The 25,756-nt window shown below is 41.3% G+C and overlaps 1 protein-coding gene across 2 annotated transcripts in view; it reads left to right on the top strand.

Annotated features, from left to right (window-relative positions):
- MCTP1 (multiple C2 and transmembrane domain containing 1) overlaps positions 1–25,756 on the top strand; it is a 1,090,031-nt gene that overhangs the window by 656,195 nt on the left and 408,080 nt on the right. For both annotated transcript variants that reach the window (XM_044276001.1, XM_044276002.1), the window contains exon 11: positions 13,653–13,746. In XM_044276001.1, the coding sequence (XP_044131936.1) occupies positions 13,653–13,746 (94 nt within the window). The remainder of the gene's footprint in view (positions 1–13,652; positions 13,747–25,756) is intronic.

Below are 25,756 nucleotides of genomic sequence, written 5' to 3' on the forward strand. Positions count from 1 at the left end.
CTTAACATATTTTTAGAGAATTTTTTATGACATTATTTTCCATGCCACTATCTATATTTAAACAAAAAAACATAAAATCCTGCAGCTTTTGCACTGGCCACTGAGCCTAATAATAGGCACCACTTCTTGGTCTGTTAAAGGGATTCTGTCACCTCCCCTAAGCCCAAAAAACGATTTTAAAGCAGCCATGCAGCACAGCTTACCTGGATTAAGCTGTGCTCTTTTATCTTGAAATCCGTCCAGCAGTTACTGCAAAAAACGACTTTGATTGATATGTAAATGTGTCCTGAAGGTGCCCAGAGGGGCGTTTTTTTCTTCTTAGAGAGCCAAGTACCGCCCCTCTTTCAGTGCCCAGCCCGCCTTCCTTGCACTGTCTAACCGCCGCTTCCAGCCTGCCACAGCCTCTCCTCCCTCTCCTCCCCCTCCCTCACGCCGAATGAACTCTCGCACAGGCGCAGTACCCACTGAGGGCTGCGCCTGTGCGATCAGCAGGAGACTGAGGGCAGCAGCTTCATCCTCGTCACTGGGCATGCGCCGAGCCCAGTGACGTCCGATGCTCGCTCTTCCCTCAGTCAGCAGGGAAGAGCGAGCATCGGATGTCACTGGGCTCGGCGCATGCTCAGTGACGAAGATGAAGCTGCTGCCCTCAGTCTCCTGATGATCGCACAGGGGCTGCGCCTGTGCGAGAGTTCGTTCGGCGTGAGGGAGGGGGAGGAGAGGGAGGAGAGGCTGTGGCAGGCTGGAAGCGGCGGTTAGACAGTACAAGGAAGGCGGGCTGGGCACTGTAAGAGGGGCGGTACTGGGCTCTCTAAGAAGAAAAAAACGCCCCTCTGGGCACCTTCAGGACACATTTACATATCAATCAAAGTCGTTTTTTGCAGTAACTGCTGGACGGATTTCAAGATAAAAGAGCACAGCCTAATCCAGGTAAGCTGTGCTTCATGGCTGCTTTAAAATAGTTTTTTTGCTTAGGGGAGGTGACAGAATCCCTTTAAGATTACTTTACTGCAGTTGCCTGCTTATCTGTCATTCTAATCCTGCCTGTAATGAGATCACCTCTGTGTATAGATAAGACATGATCCATTCACAATAGGTGATTGTCAGATCTCCTCTATTCCTTCCTTGTACAATGACCTCTGCACAGGTCACAGAGCATGTCCAGAAAACTCTCCCATAGAAGTCACTGAGGTCCTCTCCTGACCATTGTGTCTATGTCCCATGGGGCTGCCATAAAGCAATTCTTTAAATGCTTTCTAAACAGTGTTAAGAACAGCTGAGGCAAGATGGCCTCTCCCATAATCATGTTCAGGAAATGGAATAAAAAATCAGAAAACAAAAACAGATAAGAAAAAAGGAGATGTGCTTCTATCTGGTTTTAACTGGCAAACAAAAATTTGGTGACCCATTTAGTTTACGTTGCACACACATGAATGTACACAAAATATAAAGAAAATGTGGCTTATTAGCCCAAGCCACCATCCTCCTTTGGTTCATGGTCCATTTGTTGTCCCACGTGCCCATCAGTTGTGGACGGGTCAGCAGGGGCATTCTGAATGGTGGCAGTTATGTAGCCCTATTCACAGAAAGCTGTGATGCACTGTGTGTTCTGTCACGTTTCTATCACTTCCAGGTGTTGCAGGGAAAATACACAATACTGGGGTGCAGTAGTTACTTTCTTTGCCACCCTACCCCTGCCAAAATGGGTATGTTTTCATAATTTTAATGATTTCTACATTGTGTGTAGTGGTGTAATGTGAATGTATCACCGATATTTATAACAATCTCTCCCTTGTTTTGAGGGTTGAATTTTTTGGGTCGAAAAACATATTTTATTTGTATTCTAATGTGGTTACCTCTGATTGACCTCTGTCCTTTCCTTTTATTCTTGTAGTGAGCCACTTTTTTAAACTTTTGCTATTGCGATCTTTCAATGAAGCTTTTACAATGTATTTATTTTTTCTACCATGTAGACTGGGCTGTAGGGTTGACTATTCTTTCATAGTCAGAATTTGTGCTACAGTAGCCATGGGATTCGATCAGACGTGTTAGCCGTTGTTCCACACATGCATCAATGAACCTTCAGTGCTTATGACTCTTTGCCTGTCTTTGTGACAAGATGGTCAATGTTATTGACTTTTAATGTTATGGCTCATCAGTGTACAGACAATGGGGGGAATTTTTCATAGACCAGCGTTTTACGCTGGAGGTTGTGCATCCTTTAGGATGAGGTGCATGCCAGTCTGTGCGGCTGAGCGGAAATCTATACCAGCCCCTAGCCAGGGTAGGAGGCCAGGGTAGTACTTGGAGGTCTTGGTCATGGTCTTCTAACCAATGTTGGACATTTCTTACCCTGTGCCATGTCGTATTGTCTTGCTGGAAGATCCTGTCCATGCTGTCAACGTGTAAAGTGTTCATAATAATGTGACCCGACTGTGTATATACTGCATCTGGATCACCACAGAAAGTGTGAGGAGAGATGGTGGATGGGGCAAATGGCATAGTATTTTTCTGTCATTTTGACTAATAGGAAAGTGGACCTCTCTCCGTACTATGTTGTCCCTACATCGGATACCATAGTCTAATGGCAGATCTGTTTTAATGTAGATACTGTTAATATTGGGGGAATCCACCTTTCTGACACTCCTGCTGAACAGAGAGTCCCGTAAAATTCTTTAACCTTGATCTAGCCTTGGATATAGTACTTGCACCATATGTACAAGTGCATGCGATTAGCACAATAGATCTCTAGTTAAAGGGGTTATCTGGGCATTTAATATTGATAACCTATCCTCAGGATAGGTCATCAATATCGGATCGGCAGGGGTCCACCACCCGACACCCCGCCGATCAGCTGTATGAATAGACAGCGCGCACAGTGTGCACAAGCCGTCTCCTGACGCTCTGTCTGCCGCTCTCTATGGCAAAGCAGCCACAGAGCAGGAAGAGAGACCGTAGACGGCACGTGCACACTGCGCGCCGTCTCCTCATACGGCTGATCGTGGGGGTGCTCGGTGTCGTAGCCCCGGCAATCTAATATTGATGACCTATCCTATCCTATCATCAATATTTAAAGCCTGCAGAATCCCTTTAAGCTACTTTCACACAGCAGACTGTTCTAGCAGAGGACAGACTGCTGGAGTTCCCTAGATCCATCATAACCAGATAGAGACTTTTCTAGTTTCCTTCCATAACCGAAACACATACTAGTTAATTATCTTCCTAAGAATTTATCCCTGCTATTTACTTGTGTGAGACTGGGAAACTGACAACTCTGACTCAGCTTAAGGCTACATTCACACGTCAGTATTTTTCTATAATCTGAATTTCGGTCCGTTTTTTGCGGATCCGTTGTTCCTGAAAATGTTTCCGTATGTCATCCGTTTTTTGCGGATCCGCAAAAAACGGAAACATGTATACATTTCAATAATCAAATAAAGTTGTTTGAATTTCTTTAAAAAAAAAAGAAAAAAAAAAAAATTTGCTATGTGTTTCCAGGAACGGATTCTGCAAAAAACGGAAGACATACGGAATGACATCCGAATGTCTTCCGTTTTTTGCGGAACCATTGACTTTGCATTGTACCAGGATCCGATTTTTCAGGAACATAATAGGACATGTTTTATATTTAAACGGACATGCGGAACGGAACAACGGAAACGGACAGCACACATTGTGATGTCCGATTTTTTCCAGGACTCATTGAAAATGAATGGGTCCTGATCTGTTCTGCAAAAAACGGAACAGATCAGGAAAGAAAAAACGGACGTGTGAATGGACCCTTATACAAGCAGAATTCATTAGGTGTTGTGTATGAGCAACAGGTAAAAGCACTAAATGTGAAAGACACTTTTTATTCTATGGCACACTATGTGTGGAGGTCCCTATGTGTGACATGTGTAATGAAACACTAGAGACAAATGTACTATGGCTTAAAAAGTTATAGATTATCATACAAATCTCAGTAGCCTTGGTATATGGTTAAAAATTCAAGCTAATGGCTATTGTTTTGTTGGTAATGGTAATAAATAAATGTTCATGGGCAGTAATTCCTAAAGTCGTTACTCTAACATTCAAAAACCCTTTCTCTGTGTCAGCAGAGAAGCCGATTTTCATTTAACCACCTCTGAGACTGCGTTTGAAAAATAAACAAATGTAAAAAGATTGAAAGTTAACAGGGCTCATAAATACTTTTTATATAAAGAAATATCATATTAATACTCAAAGGGGAATATACCTAGCTTAATAATTTCTCATCTCGGAAAACCAAGGTCATATCTTCACTGTAAACAGGAAGCATTCACTTGGGACATATAATGTTAATATCATGGTGTGCTCTGACTGTCAGCTTTCCCATATTATTAATAAAAACATGGGCTGCTCTTTACTTCCATAACATTTTTATTGATAATTTTACAATCCAGAACTACTATTTTCACTGGCACAATGGCATACTTAACACATTATGATCCTGAAATGTAAGTAAGCACAAGAATACTAATTTATTTTAAATTTTGTCTTTTCAGTTTGTCTCTCACATTCTGATAAAGAACATTTTTGTACAATATCCTTGACCTTTTTTGGTGCCAAAAATATAGAAGATCTTGATTCACATTTTAAAATTTTTGATTAGTGCTTCTCGGGAGTGTACTGTAATGCTAAGATCACTTATTTTGTACTTCAGCTAATACCAATTTTCTTAGTCTTGGTCAATCATGTCTAAGTTTTTTGTAGAAAAGATAATTATTGATAGAGGAATGCATGGCAGTTTTACAGAGGAGTATTCAATACTAAATATATCATCTAGTGCTCATATTCGGGAATTCTCTGCTCACAAGTGATATATAAATGGTATCATACATCTCTTGTCAAAACAAGAGAATTTTGTTGAAAAATGTTACATCTTAGAATGCTATCCCCTTTCCATTCCCCCTTAAATTCAAAAATAATTGCCCAAAAATGTGACAAATTGTGCGAATTTTCACAAAATGTTGAGTTTATGATAAGGTCTGGATGCGGTAACATTAGTAAATCTGGGCGAATGTCCCCATAAAAGTCATAGTAACATACAGTTGCAAGAAAAAGTACGTGAACCCTTTGGAATGATATGGATTTCTGCACAAATTGGTCATAAAATGTGATCTGATCTTCATCTAAGTCACAACAATAGACAATCACAGTCTGCTTAAACTAATAATACACAAATAATTAAATGTTACCATGTTTTTATTGAACACACCATATAAACATTCACAGTGCAGGTGGAAAAAGTATGTGAACCCTTGGATTTAATAACTGGTTGAACCTCCTTTGACAGCAATAACGTCAACCAAACGTTTCCTGTAGTTGCAGATCAGACGTGCACAACGGTCAGGAGTAATTCTTGACCATTCCTCTTTACATAACTGTTTTCAGTTCAGCAATATTCTAGGGATGTCTGGTGTGAATCGCTTTCTTGAGGTCATGCCACAGCATCTCAATCAGGTTGATGTCAGGACTCTGACTGGGCAACTCCAGAAGGCGTATTTTCTTCTGTTTAAGCCATTCTGTTGATGATTTACTTCTATGCTTTGGGTCATTGTCCTGTTGCAACACCCATCTTCTGTTGCGCTTTAGCTGGTGGACAGATGGCCTTAAGTTCTCCTGCAAAATGTCTTGATAAACTTGGGAATTCATTTTTCCTTCGATGATAGCAATCCGTCCAGGCCCTGACGCGGCAAAGCAGCCCTAAACCATGATGCCCCCACCACCATACTTCACAGTTGGGATGAGGTTTTGATGTTGGTGTGCTGTGCCTCTTTTTCTCCACACATAGTGTTGTGTGTTTCTTCCAAACAACTCAACTTTGGTTTCATCTGTCCACAGAATATTTTGCCAGTACTGCTGTGAAACATCCAGGTGCTCTGTGCAAATTGTAAACGTACAGCAATGTTTTTTTTGGACAGCAGTGGCTTCCTCTGTGGTATCCTCCCATGAAATCCATTTTGTTTAGTGTTTTACGTATCGTAGATTTGCTAACAGGGATATTAGCATATGCCAGATACTTTTGTAAGTCTTTAGCTGACACTCTCGGATTCTTCTTCACCTCATTGAGCAGTCTGCGCTGTGCTCTTGCAGTCATCTTTACAGGACAGCCACTCCTAGGGAGAGTAGCAGCAGTGCTGAGCTTTCTCCATTTATAGACAATTTGTTTTACTGTGGACTGATGAACAGCAAGGCTTTTGTAGACACTTTTATAACCCTTTCCAGCTTTGTGCAAGTCAACAACTCTTAATCATAGGTCTTCTGAGAGCTCTTTTGTGCGAGGCATCATTCAGATCAGGCAAAGCTTCCTGTGAAAAGCAAACCCAGAACTGGTGTGTGTTTTTTATAGGGCAGGGCAGCTGTAACCAACACCTCCAATCTCATCTCATTGATTGGACTCCAGTTGGCTGACACCTCACTGCAATTAGCTCTTGGATATGTCATTAGTCTAGGGGTTAACATACTTTTCCCACCTGCACTGTGTTCTGTCAAAACAGAAGGAAGGGGAAGAAAGACCACCAAGACTACCAGTGAGGGCGAGAAGCATGACAGACGCAAGAATATGGTTATCCCATATGTAGCTGGGGTGTCTGAGAAACTCAAAAGGATTTTTAATAAACATCACATTCCAGTTTGCTTTAAACCCAGCAACACACTGAGGCAACAACTGGTTCACCCCAAAGACCCAACGCCTAAACACAAGATGGACAACATTGTGTATGCAGTCCAGTGCAATGAGGAATGCTCAGAACTGTATATCGGCGAAACAAAACAACAACTACATCAGCGTATGGCTCAGCATAGAAGAGCCAAAACCTCTGGTCAAGATTCAGCCGTGTACTTACATCTAAAAGGAACAGGTCACACCTTTGAAGACAGTCAAGTACGTGTTTTGGATAAGGAGGCCGATTGGTACAAACGAGGCGTGAAGGAGGCCATCTACGTAAAAATGGAGAAGCCAAGCTTGAATAGAGGTGGGGGGGTTAGACATCTATTGTCTGCCACATACAATGCTGTCTTGACACCTTTTTCTGGGAAGTCTTTATCACCTACTGACTCCAATTAGGATAATGGAATCAACACCTTTGACCCAATGCTGGGTATAACTACCAGATGTGGATTCAGTTACATATTTATTCCCAGAATTTTTGTACAATCACTCAGAATTGAGAAAGCTCGTTGGAAGAACGAGTGAAACGTTTTCAAGAAATCTACAGTACGTCCAGTTGCCTTGATTTATTCTTTACAGATATATACCATGACCTGGATAAATGAGAACCTTCACAGACATATGAGCATCATCATGGTTGGTCTGTGCTCTTACCTCATCATAGCACCACTCAATACAGCCTCGGTGCGTTGCGGCGCATGCCCAGTGTTCATCCGGTCTCAAAGCGCCATCTTGAGAGCTGGAGAAATGCCCATACCCCATGTGTAAACATCAGACCTGTTGTAAATCAGGGTATCACGATCTAGACTAGTACGGACAGCCTGAAGAAAAAGATCGCCCACATACTATACCCAGACATAAAACCAACTGACCCCACGGAAAGCCGTGGTACAGAAAGGAGTGTCTGTCAAGGGTGTCAGATCGTTATCATACCCAAGAGGGTTCTCCTCCTGCAGGTACACAGATGTCACAGGGAGCAAATCTATTCCAGACAGAGAAAGTAATCTCATCAGCACCATCACGGCTGTTGTAGCAAAATATGTATCAGTCCCAAGGTGTACGCCGGGTCCGGCAGTGAAAAAATTGCAAATACATAAAACCAAAAGAAAAAATTGGCATGGTAAAAAGGGTGCATAGCTTCTAGGAATGTCGCCCTCCCGTATAGAATAATGCGTCCACTTCATCCTTAAGCTACAGCCCTTCAGATACTGAGGCTGTATTGAGTGGCGCACCGAGGCTGTATTGAGTGGTGCTATGATGACGTAAGAGCACAGACCAACCTTGATAATGCTCAGTGTCCTCCAGCTGCCACCGGTCCCTAATTGATGTAACGCCACGCCTGTGCAGTTGTATGTTTACAACGCTAAACGATCGCATGGATTGTGCCCCTTTCCGCTCTGATGTGTTCTCTTGATCGTCCCTTTGCTCCGCTCTCGGTATGTTTTATACTCACTGGACTCATCCATCGATTGTTTACTTGTGTTCGATCGATGGGTATGTCCTTTTATTCACTCATTGTATGCAAATGCTAGATATATATGATCATGTCATTTGCCTTATTATGTACTTTTTTAATTGCATTTTAATTATGATTTTGATGTCTTCAGTTTTGTAACACGCCCACTGGGTGGGATTTGGTCACATGAACTGTGCACTGTTTGACTCGCCTATATATTTGTCCTCACTTGTTTTGTATCTCTGCTTGAAAAAGGCTAATTTTTGGAGCCGAAACGTTGCACCGTATGGTTGAATAAAGGAACCTTTCACTTTCATCTAGTCAGAGTGCCATCCATTTTCTGGATATACAGTACAGACCATAAGTTTGGACACACCTTCTCATTCAAAGAGTTTTCTTTATTTTCATGACTATGAAAATTGTAGATTCACACTGAAGGCATCAAAACGATGAATTAACACATGTGGAATTATATACATAACAAAAAAGTGTGAAACAACTGAAAATATGTCATATTCTACGTTCTTCAAAGTAGCCACCTTTTGCTTTGATTACTGCTTTGCACACTCTTGGCATTCTCTTGATGAGCTTCAAGAGGTAGTCACCTGAAATGGTCTTCCAACAGTCTTGAAGGAGTTCCTAGAGATGCTTAGCACTTGTTGGCCCTTTTGCCTTCACTCTGTGGTCCAGCTCATTCCAAACCATCTCGATTGGGTTCAGGTCCGGTGACTGTGGAGGTCAGGTCATCTGGCGCAGCACCCCATCACTCTCCTTCATGGTCAAATAGCCCTTACACAGCCTGGAGGTGTGTTTGGGGCCATTGTCCTGTTGAAAAATAAATGATGGTCCAACTAAACGCAAACCGGATGAAATAGCATGCCATGCTGGTTCAGTATGCCTTCAATTTTGAATAAATCCCCAACAGTGTCACCAGCAAAGCACCCCCTCACCATCACACCTCCTCCTCCATGCTTCACGGTGGGAACCAGGCATGTAGAGTCCATCCGTTCACCTTTTCTGCGTCGCACAAAGACACGGTGGTTGAAACCAAAGACCTCAAATTTGGACTCATCAGACCAAAGCAGATTTCCACTGGTCTAATGTGCATTCATTGTATTCTTTAGCCCAAACAAGTCTCTTCTGCTTGTTGCCTGTCCTTAGCAGTGGTTTCCTAGCAGATATTCTACCATGAAGGCCTGATTCACACAGTCTCCTCTTAACAGTTGTTCTAGAGATGTGTCTGCTGCTAGAACTCTGTGTGGCATTGACCTGGTCTCTAATCTGAGCTGATGTTAACCTGCGATTTCTGAGGCTGGTGACTCGGATGAACTTATCCTCCGCAGCAGAGGTGACTCTTGGTCTTCCTTACCTGGGGTGATCCGCATGTGAGCCAGTTTCTTTGTAGCGCTTGATGGTTTTTGTGACTGCACTTGGGGACATTTTCAAAGTTTTCCAAATTTTTCTGACTGACTGACCTTCATTTCTTAAAGTAATGATGGCCTCTCGTTTTTCTTTACTTAGCTGCTTTTTTCTTGCCATAATATAAATTCTAACAGTCTATTTAGTAGGACTATCAGCTGTGTATCCACCTGACTTCTCCACAACTCAACTGATGGTCCCAACCCCATTTATAAGGCAAGAAATCCCACTTATTAAACCTGACAGGGCACACCTGTGAAGTGAAAACCATTTCAGGTGACTACCTCTTGAAGCTCATCAAGAGAATGCCAAGAGTGTGCAAAGCAGTAATCAAAGCAAACGGTGGCTACTTTGAAGAACCTAGAATATGACATATTTTCAGTTGTTTCACACTTTTTTGTTATGTATATAATTCCACATGTGTTAATTCATAGTTTTGATGCCTTCAGTGTGAATCTACAATTTTCATTGTCATGAAAATAAAGAAAACTCTTTGAATGAGAAGGTGTGTCCAAACTTTTGGTCTGTACTGTATATATATATATATATATATATATACGGTATATACAAAATGTATTCACCCATGTGGCAAAAAAGGAGCAACATTTCGGCAATTCTTTCTTAAGCATTGAACACAAGTGCACAGTGAGGTATGTTTAGACCATACAATTCATCAGAAAAGTGAGCATGATGCAAAACAGCCGAGTGCAATCAATGAAATAATTAATCAATATATGAATAAAAACATTATTTATTTATAAAAACAGTGATCAATATCTTATTAATTACATACAGTGCTAGAATTATATGATAAAAGTGTTACATGATTTCCAAATTCATCGACGTGTAAATCATAAAGTGCATATGTGCTTAATGACCCTATTAAAACAACATAATCAAGGGGCGGAGAATGGAGGAGAAACAAACATTTAGCCATACCCAACAGGTGGATCCAATATATCATGTACTGTAACGCCACATTCGGCATGTAGTAGGTCACACTGCGCAGTTTGGCGTGCAAGGTTCGGGTTATCTAAGAATCTCGTTATGGATGCCACTACTACGGACTATAACGGAATTCTATGACGGCATGCAATACGGAATAAGAGGCATTCCGTATTGCATTCCTACTTGCATTCATAATAGAAGTCTATGGCCGAGCACAGTCGCAATACAATGTACAGCGCTGTGCTTGGCAAGCTGCAAGAAGGCTGCGGGACTCACAGGAGCGTCAGTGCCTTCTCAAACAGCTGATCAGCGGGGGTCCCAGGTGTCAGAACCCCACCGATCAGATACTGAGGATAGGTCATCAGTATTAAGATCTCGTAAAACCCTTTTAAATCAGCTGATATCATGGTGCCCTTACAAACCAGTGAGAAATGTAACTCTTCTTTACCTGTATGTCAAAAAATACATATTATATAAAATCATTTTATGTGCGAAGCTTTTGCTTTAAATTAAAAAAATAATTGTGTCAGTGCTTTTTGCATGTGACATTTACGAAAGAGAACTTTTAAGCCAGGAGCCTGTCTGTTCTTTATCCTGGTAATTTTTCTCAGTGTGGCTGACCTTGGAAGATGTGTTGCATATTCATTAATTTTCAAATGAAAACAAGAATAACAGTATAGAATATTTTATCTAACTTTTGTCAGTAACTGCTAAGAAGTGTTTGAAATTTTCTTTCTACATGAGTCATTACTTATTTTACTTATTTTATTTGCATTTATTCAAAGTCCAAAATTATTTTTCCTTATTAATGGTATACTAACTTTGTATTTTTATTGCTTAAATAGCCAATGAAACAATTATATACATTTCTAAACTATATAAATGTATATTATCTATGTATATATAGCTCCTAAGGAGGCCTTGTTTTCGAAGAACAAGTGGTGTTCAGCACTAACTGTTCTATGATGCCCTTACATGTGCGGGGCTGCACGCGTGCTGCACTGAAGAGATCGCCGTGTGTCTACCCTTCGCCAACAGATGCAGGTTATGCCTCCTCAAGGACATTCACACAGTTTTCTCTAAGCCACTCCTTTCTTGTCTTGGCTGTGTGCTTAGGGTCATTGTCTTGTTGAAAGGTAAACCTTTGGTCCAGGCTCAGGTCCAGAGCACTCTGGATCAGGTTTTCATAAAAAATATCATTGCACTTTGCTCCATTCAGTTTTTGCCTAACCTGGACCAGTCTACCTGTCCCAGCCGCTATGAAACACCCTCACAGTATGATGCTGCTACTAGTGTTGAGCACGAATATTCGGAAAGCAAATTTATATCGCGAATATCGCCACTTCGAGAATTCGCAAATATTTAGAATATAGTGCTATATATTCGTTATATCGAATATTTGTCATTTTTTTCCATCTGAACACATGATTCCTCTCTGCTTGTTGCTTGTGGGCCATTGAGAAGGAAGCAATGTCAAGTTCACAACAATACTTAGTGCACCAATCAGTAATCTGTAGTCAGACCTGCTAAAATGTGAAGTTGCACATAGTGCGAATAAATATTCTAATCACTGCCGATTAGCGCAATTGCGAATATATTGGAGCACTTGACTCTATCTGCATATAAAGCTATTCTAATATTCTGCCATGTCAACCATTTTCTCCAGTCTCAGGAAACTTATACGCCTGTATTTCGCTTTCCGAATTTGCATTATGCGATTTTTACATTGCCGATTTTTCTCATTCAATAAAATAATCTTGAATTCGCAAATATATGATGAATATTCTACAAGATATTTATGAAATATTGGGAATTCGAATATAGCCCCTGCCGCTCATCACTAGATGCCACCACCATGCTTTACTGTAGGGATTATATTGGGCAGGTGATGAGCAGTGCCTGCTTTCCTCCAGACATGTCATCAGACCAAAGAATCTTGTTTCTCACAGTCTGACTTTAGCTGCTTTTTTGCAAATTTCCATTTGTAATTTACTGAGGAGAAGCTTAGTTCTGGCAATTCTGTCATAAAGGCCAGATTGGTGGAGTGCTGCACTGATAGTTGACCTTTTGGAAGCATCTCCCATCTGACGAGAGGATCTTTAGAGCTTAGTCACAGTCACCATTGGTTTCTTGGTCACCTGTACTACCAAGTCACTTTTCCCCTGATTACTTAGTTTAGTGGGGCAATTGGCTCTAGGAACAGTCCTGGTTGTTCCAGTTTCCATTTAAGAATTATGGATGCCACTGTGGTCTTGGGAACCTTCAGTGCAGCAGAAATTTTTGTATCATTCTCTGTATCTGTGACTCCACACAATCCTGTCTATGAGCTATACAGGATGTTTTTTCCCACTCATGGCTTAGTTTTTGCTCTAATATGCGTTGTCAGCTGTGAGAACTTATATAGACAGGGCTGTGTCTTTCCAAATTATGTCACATCAACTTAATTTATTACAGATACAAACGCAAAAACAATCGTACTTGTTTTTGCATTTGTATCTGTATTTCGCCATAGCAATGTGCACCTGCATACAGGGTTGTGCTGGCTGAACCCCCCACATTAATTTATTACAGGTGGATGCCAGTCATGGCATTGAAACATCTCAAAGATGATCAAGAGACATGGGCGGACCCCAGAGCTAAATTTCAAGTGTCATAGCAAAAGGTCTCAATACTTCACGTCCATGCAAAATTTTTGTTTTTCCTTTTTAATAAATTTACCAAAAAATCTAAAATTCCGTTTTTATTTTTTCATTGTGGGGTACTGATTGCAGATTCATGGGGGGGAACATGAACATTTTTATTTTAGCACAAGGCCGCAACATAAAATGTAAAAAATAAATAAAAATGAAAGGACCTGAAGACTTTCTAAATGCACTGTAGGTCTTTTTGGGGAGCTGTACACCCTTAATAGGAGGATTTTATTAAAACAAGACTCCTTGTGATGCTACTTTTTTTTGTATGCATCAGAACAGTACAGAACTAGTTGTACAAGTGGACATACCCTTGAAGACAAAAGAAGATCTTTGTAATGTCATGTTTTATATGAGATATCATGTCATACTGGCAATATTGCTATTTTTAGATAAACAAAAGTAATATTATATTGTGAATATGTAATATATGTTTTATTTATTGCAGAGTCTTATGAGGTCCTTCAGCAATTTTAATGATGTGGGTTTTCTTCAAGTGAAAGTTATAAGAGCAGAGGGATTGATGGCAGCTGATGTCACAGGTAAGAAGCAGTGAGATTTCCACAAGATTAATATATATTCTCCAAGCAGCTGTTAATTAAAATAAGGGAAATATGTGAGTGAAATGTTTAGTTGTGATATGATGACATGCATTTGTTAGATTTTTCTTCTGGGGCACATACCCAGTACCGCAATGACAGAAGTAAAGGTGACAAGTTTCCGCTGGTGTTTTTGCAGGCTTGTTAGAGGCGGTGGTGAGGAGATTAATTAAATTCTTGTCTTCATGGATCGAGCAAAATGAGTATGTCATGTATCTACAGATATACAATGGGCCCTTCGAAGGCCTAATATTTGTTAATCCCTACATTGATATATTTGTATGGAATACCAGGTGAAATATTTTTTGTTATGAATCAAAGCAGGGCGGTTTTCAGCTTTAAACTTAAAAGGACTTATGTGTTCTTTACATAGCAACTGAAGTTTAAGAAGCTTAACCACTTCACATCCGCCCATAGGATATAAACGTCCTATGGGTGGATGTTTATCTCTGAATGGACGTTCTGGAACGTCCATTCAGAGACGGCAGCTGCACGCTAATCGTGCAGCTGCCGAGCGGAGGGCCCACTGTCAGCGCTTCCTGTCCGGCCCGGTGGTCATGTGACCGCCGGGGCCAGGAGAGTGCAGGATCTGTCGGGTCTTCTACAGACCTCGATCAGCCCTGCACTGAGGCTGTACAGCGTTGTATTTTGCTGTACAGCCTCTCGGGGGGGGGGGGGGGTATTTCCCCTGTAACTGGGGCTACTATGTCAGCCCCAGTTACAGGAGAAATCAATGGCGAAAAAAAAAAAGTGGAGGTAAATGTCCCCCAGAAGTCTTGTATGACCTTATGGGGGATGCAAAGTGTAAAGTAAAAAAAAAAAAAAAAATGGTTTCACATGTAAAAAAAAATATCCCCAATTAAGTAATCAAAAAAAATGTAAGAAATAGAAAAAATTAAATAAAATAGACATATTTGGTATTGCCGCGTCCATAACGACCGGCTCTATAAATATATCACATGATCCACCCCATCTGATAAACATCATAATTTTTTTTTTTAACTGTGTCAAGAAAAGCCATTTTTGTCACCTTACATCACAAAAAGTGCAACTCCTAGTGATCAAAAAGGCGTATGCCCCCCCCCAAAATAGTAGCAATCAAACCGTCACCTCATCCTGCAAAAAATGAGACCCTAACTAAGACAATCGGTCAAAAAATAAAAAAGCTATGGCTCTCAGACTATGGAGACACTAAAACATCATTTTTTGGGTTTCAAAAATGCTATTATTGTGTAAAACTTAAATAAATAAGAAAAAGTATACATATTAGGTATTGCCACGTCCGTAACGATCTGCTCTATAAAAATTTCACATGACCTAAACCCCTCAGGTGAACGCTGTAAAAATAAATAAATAAAAAGAGTGCTAAAACAACCAATTTGGTCACCTTGCCCCATAAAGTGAAATAATAAATGATCCAAAAATCATATGTGCCCAAAAATGGTATCAATAAAAACGTCAACTCTTCCTGCAAAAATGAGCCCCTGCACCAGGCGATCGGCAGAAAAAAATAAATATATGGCTTTCAGAAAATGAAGAAACAAAAACATTATTTTTTATTTTTTTTTAAATGTAAAACTGAAACAAACAAAGAAAGTTGACATATTTTTTATCATTGCATCCGTAACTACTTGGTCTATAAAAATAGCACATTATCTACCCTGTCAGTTGAATGTTGTAAAAAATAAAAAAATAAAAACAGTGCCAAAACAGTAAATTTTTGGTCACCTTGCCTCACAAAAAATGTAATATAGAGCTATTAAAAATTATATGTACCCCAAAATAGTACCAATAAAACTGGCACCTTATCCCCTAGTTTCCAAAATGGGGTTACTTTTTGGGAGTTTCTACTGTAAGCGTGCATCAGGGGGGCTTTAAATGGGACATGGCATCTAGAAACCAGTTTAGGTAAATCTGCCTTCCAAAAACCATACGGCGCTCTTTTTCTTCTGCTCCCTTTTCTTCTGCTCAGGGTAATCAATATTGAGTTTTGTTTGGCTGTTAACCCTTGATGCGTTAAAGAAAAAAATTGATTAATGGTCTGAATGGAGCCTTACAGAGGGGTGATCAATGACAGGGGGGTGATCAGGGAGTCTATATGGGGTGATCAGGGGTTAATAAGGGGTTAATAAGTGATGGGGGGGTGTATTGTAGTGTGGTGATTGGTGCTACTTACAGAGCTGCCTGTGTCCTCTGGTGGTCGATCCAAGCAAAAGGGACCACCAGAGGACCAGGTAGCAGGTTAAAAAAATCGCATCTACAGCCTGCCAGTGAACGATCGCTGCTGGCAGGCTGTAGATTAACTTCTCAGCCGCACGCAAAATCTCGGCTCTCGCGGGATGACGCGCATATGCGTCCAGGAGGAATAACCCGGCCGCCCGCAGGACGGATCCCTGCGTTAGGCGGTCTGGAGAAGGTTAAAAAGTGTTTTTGGGAAATTTTCTTAAAAATTTTAACAATTGCTTCTACAATTCTAAGGCTTCTAACGTCCTTAAAAAATAAAATGACATTTCCAAAATGATGCCAACATAAAGAAGACTTATAGGGAATGTTAAGTAATAAATATTTTATGAGGTATCACTTTCTGTTTTAAAAGCAGAGAAATAGAAATTTTGAAAATTGCAAATTTTTGGTACATTTTGTATTATTTTATAAATAAAAGTGAAATATACTGTATATCGAACCAAATTTACCACTGTCATGAAGTACAATGTGTCACGAGAAAATGAATGGCTTGGATAAGTAAAAGTGTTCCAAAGTATTACCACATAACGTGACACATGTCAGATTTGCAAAATTAGACTCTGTCAGGAAGGGGGCAAATGGCCTGGATGTGAAGTGGTTAGGGCTTCTCATATTGGCGCAGGTACTTGGCACATATGTCAATGATATCATCAGCACAGATATATAGAGTGCCAGTTCATCAGTTTATCTTGCTGCTTCACTAGCAATCTACAGATGCAGCCGAGCTAAACTTGATGGTTAACATTGGTTAAGTAAAAATGGCACAAAAACGAACTCTTTCAATGTATTTCAATGGCTTTTGTCACAAGACGGCTTTATGAAGTTATCAGAGTTAATTTTAGCTCGGCTACATCAGTAAGTGCTGTTTTTTATTTGCACTCTTGATGATGACTTTTGACTTGTGTTTGAATATATTGGCTCCATTTTCCAGTTTATTCCTATCATGCCTGTTCTGCTACTATGTTTTGACTCTTGGTTTACTCTATAGCCTATCCATGTACTTGGACATGTTTTAGGACTCTCTGCTGTTCTCAAGCTGAGCAGCAAATTGCATTCAGTCCTTAAGCCTCAATCTAGGGACCAGTTAGATAAAGCAATAGCCCCTTGAGGAGATAAAGGACATAGAACTTAAAAATCCCTTAGACTCTGTGCCTTGGTTTAGCTAGCCCCAAGCTGGATGTAGTCAAGAGGATCCACTTCTCCACGCTTAATGCTTACATTTAGGATGTCTAATTCCTTTGGTTATCCATACTCTTGTAGTCCGTACTCTTATCCAGTTATAAGAAAAATCAAAATTTTCCAAGAAATCGCAGATCTGTACTACTCAATTAGCTATGTTCTAATCCAACTACATGTAGCACAGCTATATGAGTGATTATTTATATATATATATATATATATATATATACAGAACATTTTTAAGAAATATAACTATCTTTGTATTTGTAAAATAATAGATAGATATTGGCTCTATTGAGAGAAATCTAATATTTAGTAAGCTCAGCTGTATTTTACTCTTTAAACACATGCTTCTGTAATAGTAGGTACATTCATAATCGCTGCGCATGTAAATGTAGGAACTCCATTGTTTGGGCAGAGTTACCTTACATTGCTTTTTAAATTTTGTTCTCCATAGGTACTTTATTGAATCCTACCTTTTGTATAGATATCAGTATAGAGAGATGATAATTTATGGCCAGTATTTGTTTGTAGATCTTGCCAATTTTTGTTGGATTTCTAGGCAATCATATGTCTAGAATGGACAATAGACATGAATTTGAAGATAGATCCCACCAGAATTACTTGATTCCACCCAAATCCTTAATCCAAACTAATGTCCCACAGGTATGTCTCCAACACAATTTTTACTGCCTTTCTGAAAGTTTCTGGAGTACGGAGTTTTTAATTGGCAATGATTTTAACATTGAAATTCAACATACCTGATCTTTCTTTCCCAGTTTTTGCTGTTTGTAGACAGTCAGCAGGGCCCCTTACACATAAGATGGTAAACCAGACCTTCCAATATCGACAGGTTTGAACAGCTCTTAATTTATGTGTATGGTTAAAAAGTTGTGTACTTTTCAAGATCCTCAGAAGATACTATTGCACTTAGTATCTACAGCTTTATGGTACTCTTTGAGACATTTTGTTGAGATTTTTCTAAACCCATGGAAAGCACACAAGCCTAAGATCAAATAGAGCATGAAATCTGAATGTAATATGAAATAAAGACATAGTTGCAGAAGATATTTTTCTGTTTTACCAATTATCATATGAACATCCCTATTAGCTTATGGTTTAACATTTAGCAGATTCACATTCATTAACAGGGCTACATCTAAGTCCTTCTTGACAGCCCACTTAAAAACAGTCTGTTTTGCTGTCTGCGGGCTTTAATTAAGATGTGTTCAGCTCTAGCTCCTTTGCCCCCCACCCGCTGTGTCACAGACTGGCGATCAGACACTTTTAGATGGTCCAGCCCATGACTTTGACCTTCTGAGCAGTACAGCATTCCCGGGGGAACCGTTCAACTCATGAGTTCTGATTTCACACTTCCAGGATGCCTCGGCTCTTTTAACGATGACAGGGAGACAAAGGCCTTTAGAGCAGGCCGCATGGGGACTTGTTTAAATTGGAAACTAGAGAGGAGTCAAGGAACAAGGTTATGGGCTACAGAACAGTGCTTTTAATAAAGAGCTCACAGCTCTGGTTCAGTGCTATGGAGTCTGCTTCAATTCAATTAATTGAGCCATTTATCTGAATCATCTTACACCTCAATATTTCACACCAAAAATTCCTGATAAGCGTTGTCTTTAGCATAGCACTAATGCAGAGAAATTTTAATCTAAGTTTGTCAGTTACAGTATATTACTGTCCTGAAGCAATAAAGGTCAGCACTTCTGCATTCATTAAAAATGCCCCGCATTTTCAAACAGGTACAACCTCAGACACATATTAATGACACATGGAAGAATAATTTAGCTCTTCAATATGCATATAAATGCATGGGGAGGCAACTCAACATATTCAAGTTCAGCTAAATTCTCCTAAATTGTTCTGGCATGCCCTCTGGACTAAGGAATGCTTCCTGAAAGGAACAATGTTGTCAATGTGTTAACAAGGTTGTCCACTTTAGAAACCCCTTTATGTAAGAAATGTCCCTAGTTGATAAAATGTGTTGCACGTGTCCCACTCCTGGGATGCAGAGTGGTCAGTAAATGCTTAGAGGGGTTGTCCGAGATTACCATGTTCAAGGCCTATCCTCAGGGTAGAGCATCAATATGTGATCAGTGGGGGTCTTACTCCTGGCACCCCTGCCAATCAGCTGTTTGAATAGTCTGGACAGCTCTTGTGAGCTGCTATCCAATGGATGGTACTGTGCTTGGTAAGCTGAACTGCTTAATCATCAATTTTAAACAACCGGACAACCCCTTTAATTCTCCTGAAGCACCACCTCAATTGGAATGAATGATTACACAGTGGCCCTTGAAATAAATGCGTTGCCCGAGTAATCTACAGGTGTATTGTTTAGTTAGTATCCACTAATAGAATACTTGAAAATGGGTTTTCTAAGGAAACCTCTCAAAAATGGGTTTCTGTCAGGGTACCCAACATTTTTTCTAACAGAACAGTGCAGCTTTTTTGATGGCATCTACAATGTTGACTCTTAATGGAGACTCTGGCAATAATGTGAGCACAGACTTTGCATTTCCTGCATCCATCACAAGCTGTAGGACAACATTATTAAAACAATAGTTTTAGGCAAGATGATATAGTCACCATTTTTGAAAGTTGGCATCCAACTAGGAGATCACTACAGCCACCAATTAGAACAGAGAGGAGGGGTTATGAAGCAGCTCAATGAAGAGAGCAGTTCACACAGAAGCCACATTCTCTGCCAGGATAAAACTTCATAATTACACTACTGTTGACGGTAGAAATATGTCTATATTGTTCTTCCCAGCCCCTGCCTAGTGCCGTTAACAGTTTTGCATGGTCAAAACTGCTGATAGACTAACCCTTTAAAGCTCTGTACTATTCCATCAGAGTACTGTCCATAAAATAATAGTACGGCATGTCACAGTGATGTTTATTCACCTGATATGATGCAGTTTAACTCCTCAGATGCTGCAGTCAATAGGGGCCACACCATCTGAGTGGTTTGACAGAGGGAGATCCATCCCTCTGTCCTCCATTTGTCAACCCGTAAACAATATTGCAGGGTAACAAGTACTTGGCATGACAGCCAGATGCCTGTTGAAGGGCCACAGACCTGCCATGTTCCAGCCTCTAATACTTTCTGCCCCTGGTAGAATGTATTAGCATGGTTGTCAGAATGAATATCTACTGTAATACAGGAGTATTACAGTGCATAGTACTAGCGATTAAAAGACTGAATCTTTAAGTGCCCCAAGGGGACTGAAAAACGGTGTAAGGCCTCTTTCACACTTGCGTTGTCTGGATCCGGCGTGTACTCCACTTGCCGGAATTACACGCCGGATCCGGAAAAACGCAAGTGTACTGAAAGCATTTGAAGACGAATCCGTCTTCAAAATGCGTTCAGTGTTACTATGGCACCCAGGACGCTATTAAAGTCCTGGTTGCCATAGTAGGAGCGGGGAGTGGGGGAGCGGTATACTTACCATCCGTGCAGCTCCCGGGGCGCTCCAGAGTGACGTCAGAGCGCCCCATGCGCATGGATGACGTGCCATGCGATCACGTCATCCATGCGCGTGGGGCGCCCTGATGTCACTCTGGAGCGCCCCGGGAGCCGCACGGACGGTAAGTATGCTCCCCACTACACTTTACCATGGCTGCCAGGACTTTAGCGTCCCGGCAGCCATGGTAACCACTCTAAAAAAGCTAAACATCGGATCCGGCAATGCGCCGAAACGAAGTTTAGCTTAAGGCCGGATCCGGATCAATGCCTTTCTTCAGGATTTTTGGCCGGAGCAAAAAGCGCAGCATGCTGCGGTATTTTCTCCGGCCAAAAAACGTTCCGTTCCGGAACTGAAGACATCCTGATGCATCCTGAACGGATTTCACTCCATTCAGAATGCATTAGGATAAAACTGATCAGGATTCTTCTGGCATAGAGCCCCGACGACGGAACTCTATGCCGGAAGAAAAGAACGCAAGTGTGAAAGAGCCCTAAGTTATTAATTTCAAGTTTTGTATCTAAAATAAAAAATGTATGGGACCCCATAATTATTTTTTTTTGGGGGGGGTCATCTCACTTTCCCAAAACAATTAAATAAAAAATTAGCAAAAGGTCCCTGGTATGCTGAAATTGTATCAATAAAATCTTTAGCTCACTCTGCAAAAAATTAGCTCACAAACAGCTTCGTCTACAGAAAAGTTAAAAAGTTATGGGTGTCAGGATATGGTGACATAATGCAATCTTTTGTTTTTTCAATGAAAGAGCATAAAAAAAAAAAATCATAAAACGTAACAAAAAAATTATACATTTGCTGTCTTTATAATTGTACTGACCTGCAGAATAAAATCTAAATGTTGCAGTGAATACCATGAAAAGGAAACCCTAAAAACAAAGATAGAATTGTGTTGGCTTCTTTTTTTTAACTGTGGCCACCCTTAATTTTTTTTTTGTTTACTCTATGCAATTCTCCTGTTGTAACTCAAAATGGTGCCATTAAAAAACTTGTCCCACATAAACCAAACCTCATATGGCTATGTTAATGTAAAAATAAAAAGTTAAGGCTTTTGAAATGTGGAGATAAAAAAAAAAAAATTTGCATTGGTCAGCAGATCCTTACCTATGACACTGGCTGACCTGTTACATGTGCACTTGGCAGCTGAAGGCATCTGTGTTGGTCCCATGTTCATATGTGTCCACATTGCTGAGAAAAATTAGGTTTTAATATAAGCAAATGATTTTGATTGCGCTTTGATTGGCAGGGCCAGACATTGTGATGTTTTCACTGCCTGGCTCTGTCCATTTAAAGTGGGGAGGGCACGGCAGTTGCAGAGTAGGTGGAGACTCTAGGCTTATTTGCATGTATTAAAATATCATTTTTCTCACCAACACAGATGCCTTCAGCTGTCAAGCGCACATGCAACAGGTCAGCAAGTTTCATAGGTACATATCTGCTGACAGATGCCCTTTCCGCTGGGTTCACACCTGAGCGTTCGCCATGGAGCGCTCTGTATGCGCGATTGTACCGGCGTTTGCAATCGTGCATGCAGAGACAAGCGAACGCCCATTGTCGCGCATTCCCGAAAGTCTATGTACAGGAACGAGCGACAATACGCCCCAAAGAAGCTCATGTACTTCTTGGGGCATCGGGCGTTTTACAGCGCGATCGTACGCGCTGTAAAACGCCCAGGTGAGAACCATTCCCATAGGGAAGCATTGGTTTCTCCTTGTTGAGCGTTTTACAGGGCATAGGAACGCGCTGTAAAACGCTCAGGTGTGAACCCAGCCTTAGGGTTCATGCACACGTTCAGGATTCATGTGCGGAGAATCCGCACTGAAATCCGCAGGTGTTCGCAGGCAAATCTGTGCGGATTTGCGTGCGGATTTGGTGCGGATTCGGTGCGGATTGAATGAAGAAAATCCGGTCAGGAAAATCCGGTCAGGAAAAATAAAATAAATTGACATGCTGCGAATTTTAAAATCCGCACCGCAGGTCAAAATCCGCGCTGAAAAAATCTGCATCATGTGCATTGAGAATTTCAAATTGTCATAGAATACAAGGTACATGACCCACGGTGCAGATTTTCCGCACGCAAATCCGCACGCAATCCTGATCGTGTGCATGTAGCCTTAAGCGGGTTAAATAGTAAGAATATCCTCCATACTTCTTAAATAAAATCCATTATTCTTTATTAGATTTCATCAAAAGTCATAAAGAGATCTGGAAATGTTCATACATTTACAGTTTGCACTTTTTAGACTTTGTGTTCTTATTCATAACATGCTGTGAACAAGGAAACAGTATCAGAAACACATAAGCATACGAACATTTCCAGATCTTTGTGACTTTTAATGGAAAAAAAAAACATTAAACAAGCCCCCATACTGCTATGGACGGAGATAATAGAAAGTTTGGGCTTCTGAAATGCAGAGATAAATAAAATAATCACCGAGCCGTAAGTACCAAATTAGGCTGCGTCTTTAAGGGTTTAAATAGTAAGAATATGTTTTGCGTTTCTTGGATAAATACGTAACTTTTTATTTGGATTCCATTATAAGTCACAAATATCTTGAAATGTTTGTATGCTTGAGCTTTTTGGCAAGGCATTCCTATTCATAAGCATACCACCATTTCCAGATCTTTCGTGTCACATTGCAGAGCCACCTTCCCAAAACAGCAGTTCCTTACATTAGCCACTAGTTACAATAGTGTCTGTCTATCTTCCCCATGTTATGATAACTGGGTTTTGCAACTTTATAAATACACCTGCCATTTTTTCCTTCCCCTTGCCAGGTTTCCGAGAAAGGGGAGTGGGGAGGGCGAGTTGTGGGCAATTGGCCCAGCCATAGATTTTCGTTTGGTGTACTGACTGCTGGAGGAGGCATGTAAATGATGATGATGAAGCTTGCACCTCAATGCCTCCTCCAGCAGTGCAGGCCCTATGCAGACAGATATAGCACATGCGGTCTTGATATATCAGGGCTAAAGTGTCTATCATGATCTGAAAACCACTGTGCTCTAATACCTGAGTTTATAGGGGCTGGCCTATAAACATTTATTAACTATTGAGAGAATGAAACTAAAAAAAACTAAAAAGTTTTGCACAGCCCACCCTGAATGTTTGTAATCCAGACTCTCCCGTAATGTGAAGGAAAAGGCATCACTGATGAATCCCCCAGATCTGGGGTCATGAGAGACTTCAGTAACAAATTTTCAATGGATCCAGGACCTTGGAATTTAGAATAAAACATAACTTTTATTTACATGATTAATCAATCATCAATGAAAATTAGTTACTGAAGTATTCAGAGAATGAGTGATAAAAGAATGATTGCTGGAGGTCCAACCGCTGAGCCCCCAAATACAGGGTTCCCCAAGTTCCCTGTTTGAATAAAGTTGTAGTATGCATGTGTCACCGCTACTCCATTCACTTCTTTGGGACTCTTGGAGATAGCTGAGCACTGTACTCATCAAACCCATAGACAGCTAATGGAGTCATGATCATGCATATTCACTGCTACTCCACGCCATTCTCCTGATCAGTAGAGGCTTGAGTGGTTGTATCCTCCATGATCATACATGTACAGGGCCGTCTTAAATATTGATTGGACCCTGGGCAAGAATTTACTTGGGCCCCCTGGATCCCGACTTCCCACACACTAGCATGCAATCACCCCCTCCACCACAACACACACAAACAAATAATAATCCACCCCCCCCCCCCAGTGCCATCAGCTATCATCATCAGCCCCTCAATGCCATTGCCAATGATCCATGTCCCCCAGTGCCATCAGATATCATCAGCCCCTCCATGCCACTGCCAATTTGCCATCCATGTCCCCCAGCACCATCATTTCAAATCACAGGTGCCCTTCAAATCCACGCCCCCAACACCCCCCAGCCCCCGGATTCGGGCCCCTGCTAGTGCTATCTTATACTTATCTTTCCTGGCAGCGCGCTGACATGAAGTCCGCAGCAGACAAGCGTGTCTTCCTCCCAGCATGCACCGGAAGGGACCTGATGTCACACACAGCGTCAGCCAGCGCGCTGACGATGTGTGCACGCCAGGCCCTGCAGCGCTGTGCCGACTGGATTCCATGGATTGGTGAGTAAACGGCTTTATTTCACTCACGCTCTGTGGTCATGTGATTTAAATGAATCCTCGATGCGGAAAAACTGCATCGAGGATTTTTTTGAATCGATTCCATCGATGAATCATTTTAGCCCTAATCAGGACACAGAGCTGCCGGAGCGGAGGCAAGATATGTCATTGAATTTGTGGTGTAAGAAGGTACAAGGAATCATTGTGGATGATAGGTACATGTCACTGAGGTTCCTCGGTGGAGTAAGAGCCGTTTTTTATGTGTCAGCAGCAGTTGCTGTTTGATACCTTAATAGTTAGTATGGGTGTATAGCTGATCCAGGATGGCTCTTACTGGGTCTAGTCAAAGTGCTGGATGGTTGACTACTCCCCACGCTCCAGGCCGGGTTTGGCCAGGCCTAAAAACCAGCCAGCACTGCCAGATGAGGGGGATTACCTCAGTCTGACAGTGGAGCTCAGGAGGTGTGTGTGCTGGGATCTGAGACTTGTGCCGTGCTGGAGGGCTGAGACCCGTCTGTAAGGCAAACGGACCCCCTAAAAGCCTGCTATGGACTGCTGGAGGCAGAACTGCCAACAAGGTCATGTTTTTGCTATGTGGACTTTCCATTGTGTGTGAACTAAGACCAAGTGTAACAGGGTGCTGAAGGCGCACTCGGTCTCCCATCAGCCACAGACCTGCTGCTTAGCTTCGGGAGCGAGGATCTGTGTTTGACCTCGTTCCTAGGGCGGCTTTTCTACCTGGGAGGCTCCCTGCTCCTAGGTCTGCTTGAGCGCGAGCTGATCACTCGGTGCTCGACTGGTCGGTCTGTCGGTCATGTGACGCTGGCCACATCACATGACCCTCACTCCCCACTATAAATACAGGCAGCCTGCTGGCCACAGGTTGCCTGTTAATTCTAGGTTCTTGGCATTTCGTTGGACTACTGAATACTACCTGATCCTGTTCCCT

Source organism: Bufo gargarizans, chromosome 1, assembly GCF_014858855.1.
Source record: "Bufo gargarizans isolate SCDJY-AF-19 chromosome 1, ASM1485885v1, whole genome shotgun sequence".
Lineage (NCBI taxonomy): Eukaryota > Metazoa > Chordata > Amphibia > Anura > Bufonidae > Bufo > Bufo gargarizans.